Source organism: Neolamprologus multifasciatus, chromosome 14 (genome assembly GCF_963576455.1).
Source record: "Neolamprologus multifasciatus chromosome 14, fNeoMul1.2, whole genome shotgun sequence".
Lineage (NCBI taxonomy): Eukaryota > Metazoa > Chordata > Actinopteri > Cichliformes > Cichlidae > Neolamprologus > Neolamprologus multifasciatus.
The window spans coordinates 19,185,385-19,198,772 of NC_140452.1; the positions used below are offsets into that span (position 1 = coordinate 19,185,385).

General features: G+C 38.4%; 1 protein-coding gene across 9 annotated transcripts in view; it reads right to left on the reverse strand.

The window, feature by feature from the left end:
• dock10 (dedicator of cytokinesis 10) overlaps positions 1-13,388 on the reverse strand; it is a 64,778-nt gene that overhangs the window by 30,714 nt on the left and 20,676 nt on the right. For 8 of the 9 annotated variants that reach the window (XM_085183931.1, XM_085183930.1, XM_085183935.1 and 5 more), the window contains exon 2: positions 1,844-1,963. In XM_085183931.1, coding sequence (XP_085040057.1) covers positions 1,844-1,963 — 120 coding nt within the window. Of the gene's footprint in view, positions 1-1,843; positions 1,964-6,972; positions 13,362-13,388 lie in introns of those variants that run through there. The other variant, XM_085183932.1, reaches the window with a different exon arrangement.

Consider the following 13,388-nt stretch of genomic DNA (forward strand, 5'->3'; position numbering starts at 1 on the left):
AAGCACCAGAGTCATGCATTAAGAACAACAACTCTAGCGTCCACAAGGAAATGAATCCCTTTACCACAAGCGGCTAATTAGAGTATTTTAATGTGCAGTGGCTCTATCTGAAGCAACACATTAGCACATAAATGAAGGTACTAATGAACAAACAGCTAAAGGAAGCCAGAGAGAATAAATAACTTTTTATAATGAAAAGACAGCTACATGCCCTAATAGTGAGAGTAAATGTGTTGTGCTGAGATGGAAAGTGGAACATATTGCATTTTAAACATCAGTAAATTGTTATCAAATTAAAAGCTTTGACACTTTAGTATCGTTACTGTGCACAAATATAAAATGGTGCAAATGCCTGCTAGCTTCTGGGGTTGGTAATTGTATATATACATATATATGAATATATATATGTATATGTAAAATGAAAAGTGGTTTTCTAAGGTGCTGTAGATAAATGTATAGATAGATATTAGGGGTGCAACAATACTCGTATTGGTATTGAACCGTTCGATACAGTGCTTTCGGTTCGGTACGCATATGTATCGAACAATACAAAATTTTTCATTTATTTTATCAACTTTTCTTCTAAAGATGCTGTCTGTGTTGAGCACTCAGTGGATCTGCGTTCGACTACTCCGCCTAGGCTGCACTGTCGAGCGCAGATCCACTGAGCGCAGCACAAGCTAGCGAGACAGAAGTTAAGCTCTTGTTGCAACATGGCAAATTGAACCTCCCCTACCCTCATTCAGATCTGGCGTTTGGAACTATTTTGGTTTTCATGTGACATATGACCCTGATGGTAAGCGCGTCATGGACAAAAGTAAAACAGTATGTCGGATGTGCCGCAATGCTCAATTACATTGGTGGGAACTAGTGCGTTAGCGCAGTTTGCTCGTTAATGTGTTGACGCCGCCCAGCCCCATGCACGGGGTGATCCACGGTGACTCGTTAACGGAGATTTGCCGCGTTATGGCGTTAATGTCATTTTAACGAGATTAAAGCTGACAGCACTAGCGGGAACACAATGAATATGACTGCACATTTACACCGACATCATCCTAGTGCAAAGACAAGTGGAAGCAGACAAAAACAACAAGCACGCATGCTACAAACTTTACCTGAGTCATTTAGACAGCCGTTAGCACATGATTCTCCTTATGGGGACCTGATATGTTTAATATGCTGCTGAGAATATAGCCCAGAAGAAGCGTATAGTATATCTTTTATTTTGGAAAGAGCCATTTCTCTGTAATAAACTCTCTTTTCCAAAGATGAGTGATTTCTCGATCAGATAGATTTTTTTTTTTATTACTTTGTTGTTTAAGCAACATTAAATTTAAAACTGTACTTTTGAGTTAAATATATATATTATATAATATATATATATATATATATATATATATATATATATATATATATATATATATATCGAAAAAATATCGAACCTTGACACCAAAGTATTGAACCGAACCGTGAATTTTGTGTATCGTTGCACCCCGATAGATAGATAGATAGATAGATAGATAGATAGATAGATAGATAGATAGATAGATAGATAGATAGATAGATAGATAGATAGATAGTCCACAAAACTTCAGTTATGTATGACATATTATGATGTAATCACGCTGCATGGAAACTACATAGAAAGGAGGTAACATTATCATATTTTTCTTTTTTTCTTTTTTGGTCATACCAGTAACTCAGTATTGATAACCTTGAATTATTATTATTTAGTTATTTAGTAGAAATGCCTCTTGACCTCAAAAACACGATACTAGACAGAGAAAACCATGGTTCATGGACATGTCTGCTTCAATCACATTTAACGGTGAATCATACTTACTGTGAAATCATTGTCAGGAAATAGGAGCAGGTCTCTGAGAGGGTCTTCTTTACACTCATCCCCCAGTTCAGAGATGACGGTCTCGTAGTCAAGAGGATCGATTACTTTAGGCTTCTCCTGCTGCAAATGGAAAAAAGAGAAATGAGTAATATTTCCTTGTGGTTAAATGTCAGATATCAGTTAGATAAAATACCACAGAGCACACCAAGGTGGCTATGAAGGTGTTATTGTAGCATGAGGGTGTTATTGTGTTATTGTAGCATTTGTGTGTATCTTATTTCACACTTGTGTATTTCAGTGTGTGTGCAGTGCATATTGAAATCCATGTATAAGTGTTCAGATATGTGTGTATGTATTCTGAGTGAGTGTGTACTGAGATCTGTGTGTGCATATTCAGGTGTGTGTGTGTGTGTGTGTGTGTGTGTAATCAGATTTGTGAAAGTGTAAATAAATGTGTAAACATGCATTGATATTAATGGCTAAAAAAATATTAAGGTTTTGCTGGATGCACTGAAAATATAGACAAGTCACAAGCTTTTCGACAATCATTTTTGTATAACTGGAAAGAGCTATGAGCTCAACTTATGGTAGAAAACTCTGACAACTATTGGCAGAAAGGAGCTCGCTTAAAAGACTCAGTGTGCAGGCATCACAACATTCACTATGTTATAATATTATTAATATATGATATTTGCAACCTACTTGGAGCAACAGTAAGAAATTTGCTCACAGTAATTCCCTCTAACTACAGTTACCAGACTTTTATACATATTCAGAGTCTAGAGACAGGCTGAAAAAGTTCAGATGTACTTGATGTAAGAATAGCCAAACTACATGTTTTGTTATAAAAGGCTAAAAGAACGTGAAATGCAGAATTACTGTGTAAATGCCAAAAGTAAAGCGAAGTAGATGAGGAGGGGAGCCTATCTCAAACAGTCTTTTACCTCTGTCAGCAGTGACAGATGAATTAAGTCAAATTAATAGTAAACCAAGATAAAACTCCATTACAAGTAAGAATGTGGCATTCAAAACCCTACTAAAGTATAACCATAAATACATTATCAGCAAAGGTTCAAAGTAAACTGTATTAGTACTTTAACTCACAAGTACTACAGCACCCTGGTAGAGTTTCGACAAGTAGTAGAACTGAATATGAAGTAAAAATATAACCATGGTTATTATATATATTGGCTTCATCTTTAATATTATGTTCCAAATCTCCTCTCTTTGGGGAAACAGATGGCTGTCAGGAGGGCATCCCAGCTGCATCTGTCATAATTAACAGTAACTTCATCACTCAGTACTATCAAGTCAAAGATTCAAACGGAAATAATATTTCACAGTACATTCGAAGCCTTGTACTGCTTGGTGTCACCTTAATATTTATACAGGAGCTGCACATACTAGATATTCAACCCTGGGATCAAAATTTGTCCTCCTCTTGCTGGGAGTAACTACAGCAGGTTGTCCACATGCTCTTCAGAGTCCACTAAAAATGCAATGCAAACCTGTGAGACCTGTCTTATGTACTCAGGCATCACACTTAGTTCAACATTTAAAGGTGTTAGTCACACCAAACACAAAGAATGAGAAAGCGAGAAAAAGAAGACAGGAAGGATTCAAAGAAGGCAGTTAGAACGCAAGAAAGGGCCTGAGCCCGTGAACCTGAGCTCAGAGTTAATGAACTCTTGACTTACAGACAATAGGAATAGGAGGTCTGTCTCTTTTCAAAGATTAGGCTCTTTTGGTTAAAAAGATTAAAATAGGTTTCATGGCCAGGACATTTTGAATTTTTCATCCTTCACAATCATAACTGGTAAATGGACTGGTTCTTACATAGCACTTTTCTACTCTACCTGAGCACTCAAAGCACTTTCGACAACATGCCTCATTCAACCGTTCACACCTATTCATGCAATCGCTTTTTTTCCCTATTAAAGCTTTATACACATTCACATTCTGATGAATGCATCGGAGAGCAACTTTGGGTTAGTATCTTGCCCAAGGATATTTGGCATGCAGACTGTGCATACTATTCTTTTGCTATTTAAGATTATTGTCACTCTGACAAACAAAGGTGTTACCAATCAGATGCTTTCTAGATGGTATTGAATGGTTGCTCAATAGCCGATGGTGCTTTTTTGCCTGCATAATCCCAAACCACGACCGACACAACACTCACTGTTGTACCTCTCATCTCCTCTCTGACCCTCTCCTTACAAACTGCCGACAAGTTGAACCAAAAAATTCAATGGTGGATTCATCACTCAATCTGACCTTTTACCACTGATTTTGAGCCCAGTTCTTGTGTAATTCGGCATACCTCAACCTTTTTCTCCATGTTTCCCTTCCTTAAGTATAGCTTCTTGAAAGCCACCCTTCCACTAAGACCATTTCTGATGAGGCTTTGGTGACAGTAAATAGATCAACTGAAGGCTCAGTTACATCTCTCAAGTCCATTGTCACATCTTTTCTGGATTTTTTTCCTCTATCTAAAGAGAGGTGTTGAACTCCAGGCCTCAAGGGTCGGTGTCCTGCAGGTTTTAGATAACACCCTGGGTCAACACACCTGAATCAAATGATTAGTTCATTACCAGGCCTCTGGAGAACTTCAAGACATGTTGAGGAGGTCATTTAGCCATTTAAATCAGCTGTGATGGATCAAGGACACATCTAAAACCTGCAGGACACCGGCCCTCAAGGCCTGTAGTTTGACACCTGTGATCTAAAGGATGTGACTTTCAGATACTGTTCATCTAGTGCAAATAGTTTTTTAGGCCTGCACTTCTTTTGTTTTCCACTTGTCCAGTTTCCCCTAATTTTTTTAAGGACACACTGCACACCATGACGAGATATGTAAGGGCTTTGGCTTATAATTTTGGGAAACACCTTGTTGATGCAAAAATACTATTTTATACCTGTCAACATCTGTCATTTTTGGCATTTTTAAGAGATTCAACTAAAGACAGGCTGCTAGTCATAAAGTGCCTAAAGACTATTTAAAATTTGCTAAGTTGTCTGTTATGTGTAGGTGCAACACTGGTTTTGCTCAAGACCACCTTAAAAAAGTACAAGAAAGTCTGACTACTTGGAATCAAAATATAAAGAAATAAGGGCTCAAGACTTCTGCATTGCACTGTATATTTTTTCTGAACCAAAGAATCAACGTAAATTAAAGATAGTTTTAATGTTCTACTTCATACTTTAGCTGACGGGGTCACAAGAGGCAAAAATGAAGCACGGCTGTGTCATTCATGAGCTACATGTTACACGGTATAAACTTTACTATCGCCAGAGTCAACAACAGAGACATAGAAACCTACAAAATACAGAACATACAGACGCAAACAGTCAGAGTAAAATCGTTATAACAAACACACACTTAGAGCAGCCTACAAAGAGAAAAATAGCTATGTACATGACATTTCCTGTGTTGTGCCATGACATCATTAGGATCTAAAAGCGTTTTAGAGGAAGTAGTGTGTTGGTGAAGTGAGACGTTGACACACCCCACATTACAATTCATAATAAATGTGAAGGCTAATTTTCAAGTTCACTTGGATAAAAAAAAAGAGCAAAACCAACCACAACAACAAAAAAAACCCCAGATTATTCAGAGAGATAAACTACGCCAACAAATAAACGGCTGGAATTTTTTTGTAAACGAGAACGTAACAGATTATTACAGCGTCCCATACGAGACCATCTGCCCAACAGTCTCTTTTATAAGGGTTTGCAGTCCTTCACATGACTTTTAACAACTGCGAAGCAGTCGACCACTGTCTGACTTTCCCTTTATTTAAAGATATTTAGAACTATGTTGAAGCATGATGTAACTGGTCAGTGAGTCACATTAATAACATTTACACATGTTTTATGATGGAGTAAATCGCTTCTGTCATTTAGAGAATAGTAACGGCGCAGCAACAGCAGCAAAGTGAGAGCAGGAGAGGCTGTGGTCAGAAAGTCAGAGGAAGTAATGATCTCTGGTTTGATTCACGTGCATAATGCAGACTGAGGCTTTCAACCAGCACAGTTACAGCACCTTCACAGCTAGAACAGGCCTCTTGGCAGACTATCAACATGGGGCACATGTAGAAGGCAACAGTGTAACTCTACAAAAGGTGATCCCTTGACTTGTGACATTCATTGATCTTGTTACTCCTTTAACTACACCACAGTTTATAGTTTTAATATTAATTCTTGCAGAGTAGTAAACTAAAGTTCTTTTGATTATCTAGATTTTCAGTTTCAGTTTCTTCTTGTTTCTCTATAGTCAAAGAACATTCTTAATAATAAATATAATGCAAAAATGCAAAGGTACAGCTGTTAGCTTTTCAAACATGAGAATTTCCTTTTCTTCCCTGCTCTTGGTAAGCCACAAACTGAATATGTTTGCCACTGAAACTGTTAGTTGAAGAAGAATTTTGAGCCATTTGGGTCAGTGAATTAAAAAATTCATTGGAAACAACTCAAAGTTTTGTAACATTTAAGGGTGAACAAATTCAAAAAACATAAAACAGACTAACTAAAAATAGGAAAAAATAACCAGCTTAAGTTCTAATACCTGAAAACAACTCGGTAAACTGACCTTAATAACTGTTTTTAAAGAAAAATCCCCCAACAGCAGTTAATCAAAATGCAATTTAAGTAAATAAATGAAAGAGAAACACAACAAGTAGGCGGTAGATTAAGCTTGACATTTTCATATCTATTACTCCATTTTGACGCATGTGACATCAGAGCTAATGTTTCAGGGAAAAGACTTGCCCCCCACTCCAATAACCGATCACATCTATCAGATACTGTAATGTACCGTTAGTTTATCTAATTCATGCGTCTTTAAATTCGACATGTTCTCTTCTCACTGCCTTTTCCTGGCTCAAGCAAACAAATGATCAAAAACACCATAAATATTGCAGAATTACAGGCACCTAATAAGAAAACACACAGGACAGTGATCTATAATCAACATTAAAATATTTAAATACTGCACTTAAGACCACAACTGATGCTACTGTAAGTTACTGAACAGAAATTATTGACATTTTGTACGAGTCCTTATAAACAATGTGAGGCACTAAGGCACTAAGGCAAGAACACAGAGACAGAGCGAAACAAATACATACAATGCTCAGCCGGTTGAAATCCGATCGCACCCTTTTACTCTTTATTTTCTTCCTGAAGGTGATTTTGCTTCTGAAGCTCATTGCCAGCAGAATTACGTCCAAAGTTTACGCTACCGAACAAAAAACCCCCAAAAAACTAGACTAAATGTGAACTGTACAAACACACATTGCGGGCATGTGCTCTTTTAGAAGTGGAAGTATCACCCAGTAGGTTTATGAGTTTGTGTCAGCACACGTGGATGTAGAGGAAGTAAATGTTTGATGTCCGACACACACACACAACCACATGCACGCACATGCACAGAGTCAGAAAATCCCCAGCAACTAAGATATCCATCAACCGGGCTGACATGTTTTTAAACGTCACAATGAAACTTTCGATATTGTCGAAGACACCTCAGCAAAGATAAAGTAAAGGAATAGCTCAATGAAAACCACTGGGTTAACCTCCACGCTGGTAACTGTACAAACAGACACAATTGGGGAACTTCTTTCTGTTTTTTGTAACAATTAAACAATATAATGCACTCACATATAATCAAAGTCAAACTCTCGCCATCTTATCTACTTCTGTCCGGTTTTATCAGTTATACAACAGCTGCTCACAAAACTTGCAGATAGGAAAAAAGCATGCAAACCATTAACTTCCTGTTCTAAAGCTTGTCTGGATCCGTACATGAGACTGTCTGCAAACCAATACACACATACATATGTAAGGATATAGAAACATACTGAGGTAATCATTAAAAAAATCACACTGAAATGCATGACAGTTAATACATGAATGCAATTCGTCTCCGTCTGCTCGTACACAGGCTAACGTGCACACCCACGCACACTGACTTCCCCAGTTCAAACCTCATAGCAGAACAGAGATCTTTAAAGAGGAAACAAATTTGATGATATATATAAACATATGTATCTGCTTAGGTGTTACACGGGATCTCACCGTTATGGTTTTGCAGGATTTTAACTGGACGCATGAAGGTGATTTGGGAAGTCCTCGAAGAGCAGACGACCATGAATAAAATAGATGTAGTATCTATATTCACCACTGTTACAAATTCTGAATGTTTTAATATAGTAAATTAAAATTGGACGTGCTATTAGCGTTGCAAATTAAACACTATTGTGCGACAGTCCTGAGCCAACTCTCATGTCTTTGTTTTGTCTTGTCATTTTTAAAGTGGTCTTGAGCAAAGACTCTCCAGGCTTTCTGAAGGTTTTCACATTTTCATTTTTTTCTTTGGACATTGTCTGCTTTTTTCATCCATTTTCAGTGAGTCACATTAAATCCAAATTTATTTATTTTTTGTTCAACTCATCATCAATATAGCACAGTGAGTGCCTGCAGCCATCTGTACAACTCAGCTGAGTCTATGTCATAGTTTGGGGCAGCATTTTAGACAGTGCTGTTGGGGATGTTGTTAAAATGTTTAATTATGAAGGCAGAAAAGCAACATCAGATTTTGATCCACAATGCATTACTATCTGGAAAGCGTCTGGCAACACCTTAACTTTTCAGCATGACAATGATTCCAAACAAAAATGCCAATGCAATAAAATCCCTGGAAGGAAAACCACATGGTGGAAAACTATAAGTCATGGACTGGCCTCCCTAAAGCCCTCAAGCAGTGTGAATCAGTGTAGGATCAGCCAACATCTAAAGAAAAGCTTTGGAGAAAGCTGAAGAAATATTCCTGAAGACTATTTTAATAAACTACACAAAAGCTTGCCTAGGAGAGTTTAGGCTGTGTTGTCTTATATGCTGCATTCCAGGTATGTTTGCACCTGCCTCCTGTCTTCCTAGCAGAATGTAATTGAATGAGGGCTTAAGACTTTTGCACATAACTGTCCTTTCTCAGGGATATCTCTGAAAACTTGGGCACAAGTTTCACTTATAAAATGCAATTTCTCTTGCACAGTATGCATTATTAATTATCTAATTCAATTCCATTTTATTGATATAGCTCTAAATCACAACAACAGTTGCTCAAAGCAATTTATATTGTGAGGTAAAGACCCTGAAATAATAGAGAGAAACCCCAACAATCAAATGACCTCATTTAAGCAACTACCTGGCAACAGTGACAAGGCAAAACTTCCTTTTAACAGGAAGAAACCCTTGTCAGAATCACTCTCGGGGAAGGGCAGCCAACTGCCGTGACCAGTTGGGGTTGGGAGGTAGCCAATTAGATATCTGGGTGTAGCCAATTGGTGAACTGTCTCCACTATGGTGGCTTCAGGATCACATCTTGTTTGATGTGCTTTTTCTGACCTCATCAGGCAGTGACCTCCAGTTTGCAGCAGGGTGGTATGCAACTGAGTCTGCAGCAGCTGGGATGAGAGTCAGCGCCTCCATGTCTGAGACCATGGTCCTCAGCTGGAAGAGGGTGGAATGCTCACCCCATCTCATGGATGAGTTGTTGCCTCAAGTGGAGTTTAAGTATCTTGGGCCGCTGTTCGTGAGTGAGGGGAAATCAGAGCAGAGATTGGCATCTGCAGTGATGTGGACACTGCACCGGTCTGTTGTAGTAAGGAGAGAGCTAAGCATAAAATCTACCTTCTTATCCTCACCTATGGCCACAAGATCTAGATAGTGACTAGGTGTGGGTAGCTGATTTTGCTTGATTAGCACGTATTCAGGTGAAGTGTAAAGACAGTTTCCCACATAATCAAGCTCGATGCCAGTCAGGTCACATACAAAAGTATGAAATGCAAAGACTTCTATTTTACTTTGAGCAAGTAATTTATTTTGCAGTCTTCAATGCAATTTATAAGATGTCTTTAAAAAATTATCCAGTTGCATGTTTAATTTCATGGTTTTGATGTTTTGTATTTGAAACACAGATTACACTCTTAGTGCTGCACTCCTTCCAGTCAGCAATGCCGACACAACTAAAAAGCAGCAGTTGCATCCTTACTTTCCGTAAGTCCCACACTCCCCCTGTTTCTTCTTTTCCTCTTGGCAGGAGTGAGGAAGAGTCGGTGCTGATGTTGGTAAACTACAGCTGTATGGAGGATGCAAATAGATCACTAGACTCTATTGCTTTCATCAAGCATATCCATGAACATAGATGTCTAATTTAGTTAAAAGGGAAAAGAAGAAAATAAATATAAGATGACATATTATTAAGCTAGATAGCTAAAAAAAAAAAAAAAAAAAGTTTTCCCCACTTTGCACACCATGTACACAAGCTGGTCTGTGTCATTTGTAGATTGCTAGACAGATTCAAGAGGATGTTATCTTGTAAAGGGATAGATGTGAGAAAGTGTGACAAAAACAGAGAGGGAGAGGGAGTTTAGAAGAAGATAAATAGTGTGAGAGACTGATAGGGATTAAGAGAGTGAGACAGAAAGGGAGAAAGAGGGGGACAGAGACAGCTGCTGAGACAGCACAGAGGAACGGAACCCAGACATAAACCATCTGCTTTACATCATTATAGCAATACATGGTCTGGTAAGAGACACGGTGGAACTGATGGGGACACTTCTAAGAGAAGCCATTCATTTCACGAAAAACAACATTTCTACTTCTTTTGGGGCAAGTTGGCATGTGGAGTTAGTGGTTCAATGAGCATCTTTCACGCCTCCTGCAAAATGCAAATCAAATGTTTTAAAATCTTTTTTTTAGCTTCTCCGTTCAGCTGTGTGAGGACCATTTTGAAAACCACAAACAGCTCTGGTTTCACAGCAAATGGACACATATTTTCCAATTTGTTTTGTTAATCCCTGACACATTATTGAAAGTCACTCAAAGAAACTAGAGACTTCAGTATGAAGAGGACTGACAGTGGCTAAGGGGAAACTGCAGAATTTGCAGCCCGGCCTGACCACCACATGTGTGGCAGAGGAGACAACGTGTCATACTTTGATGGTGAGGTGGAGGGATGGAGGTTCTTCTAGATATTTATGACATATTTTCAAATTTATGACATCGGTTTCATGGTCACAAAGGAGTTTTTCCAAAAGTGTTGAGAAATGGCTTAAGAGCCAGTCAAAAACTGGAAACAGAATTAAAAAATGGCAAACTTTTCATAACCCTTAGAGTCAGTTTTACATTGGTCCAGATCACATTTTCTACAATAAGTGAATGTGAATACTGATTGTGCAATGTAATCGCTTCAGAATAATGGCCCTACCACAGTGTATACCGGTGGCCTATAAACCTCAGTTTCACATTTGTCACAACCAAACAAAATGAAGACTGAAGCAATTTGTTTGTTTTTATTTTTTATTGTTTTTAGGTGCATTGATGGATGCTTAAACAAGTAGATTTGTAAAATTCTATGAACTAATAAAGCTAACTGGCAGAAACCTGAAGAAGAACAAACATTTTCAAACACTGGCCATTTTCCAGAGACCTCAGTGACCCGAAAGGGCTCAAAAGTGACAGTCGATTGACTTATTTCTTTTTGATAAGTATGGGTGTCTATTACCAATTGCTTTACAACCCCACACAACATTTAAAAACAAAATGTAAATGTAAAATATAAATCAAAACAGAATGCATGATTTGTAAATCGCAGAAACCAATATTTTATTCACAGCAACTCGGTCTGAATTTGATGGAAGCAACAAATCTCAGGAGCAACTAAACGCTGGAAAAGTAAGTGGTACTAATAGGAAGGGACATTTTGAAACTTATCAAAATGATAAATGATAAGTATCTTATCATCTGCAGTACATAGTATCATCAACAGATTCAGAGAATCTGGAGAAATCTCTGTGCGCAAGGGACAAGAATGAAAATCAGTATTTGAGCCCCGTGATCTTCAGGTCCCAGGTGGCACTGCATTAAAAACACTGCCACCTGCAAAGAAAATCACTGCATGGCCTCAGCAACACCTCCAGAAATCACTATCTGTATACACGGTTCACCATGCCACCCACAAATGTATTTTAAAGAAGGAGCCATATATAGACATGATGCAAAAACGCATCACGTCAACTGTAAGAAAGGCAAGGTTTTTTAATAGAAGAGTCCCGATTCTGCCCACAGTACAAACCTTTCACTGATTAAAAACATTTGGCACATTATTAAGGACTAGTGAGCAGCCAAACCAGACGAGAGAAGGAATATATTCCTCTCCCAGATGTCCGGCAGCAGGTTTACAGACTGTTGTTAAAAGAAGAGGGGATGCTTTCACATTGTAAACATGGCCCTGCTTTTTGGAGATGTGTTGTGTTGAGATGTGAGATGTGTTGTTCTCAGATTAAACATTTGATATGTTTTCTATGTTCTATTGTGAATACAATATGGGTGTATGGCATTTGCAGACCACTGCAATCTGTTTTTATTTACATTTAGCACAGCATCCCAGCTTTTTTGGAAGTGGCATTGTATTTCTATTTAGGCTTCCAGCTGCACATTTTACAGCAAGATTTTGGCAAAGCTGCTGGCAATGATGAATGTCTCACTGTGACCTGGAAACACAACATGCTGGTGAAAAAGACTAGTTAATGCAGAGCGAGTGCACTAGTTTCAAGCACAACCTGGCCTGAATAGATCAGCTGATGCTCCTTTGCTCACAGGGATCTGCTGACTAAGATGATTTTGCAAAGTAAACTATTTTGACTCTCGTTTACTACAGAGCCCAGAAAACAGGCACCGAAAGAGACGGGGTTTATGGAGTGGAGTGAAACGGGGGAAACGAAGAAACAGAAAGGGGGACTGTAAAGATCCCATTTCTGCCAAATGTCTAACCTTTTTTCCACTGGGCTTACAGAAACTGGGATCACAATGGGAATTTTAAAAAATCTGGCCAAGACAAGCTGGTGCAGAGACCAAACAGATGGCTGACACGTAATGAAAACAGTCAGAAAGGAGAAACAAGTTATTTTTTTATTTCATTCATTCGGCAGTTCTCTTATCCAGTCATGGATTCTTTCATGCAGTCATTGATTCACTCAGTCAAACATCTCCCACCCAACATCTCAGTAATGGTTTTGTTTAAATAGCTATTTTTATCATCTCCTCTGTACACCATACGCAGAGAAAGCAGATTTTTTCCCACAGAAACTAGATTCCTTATGTCTGACCTTACCAACCCCCTCTCTAGTCTCCTCTTTCCATTTCCGTCCTTTAGGCTCTCAGCTGTGAGGGGAAACAGCCAGGCCCCAGTCATTGATCATATATCAAAAGCAGCAAGAGAGACAAAGGGTGTAAAAAACCAAGGCAATTAAAAAGAGGGAAAGTTTGGCAGGAGAAGTCCAAAAGTATGCAGAAGGTAATATTACAAAACAGAGAAACTTAAACAGGAATTTTACCTTCAGGTATTCATTAAATATGAAAATCTGTAAAAAAATATTTACTGTAATGAAGCACACAATTACACAACAGGAACATGCTGAAGTTCCCACTAACTGCCCACACGTGCATGCATGGAAACTTGAGGTGCACTTGTGCTGGTTAC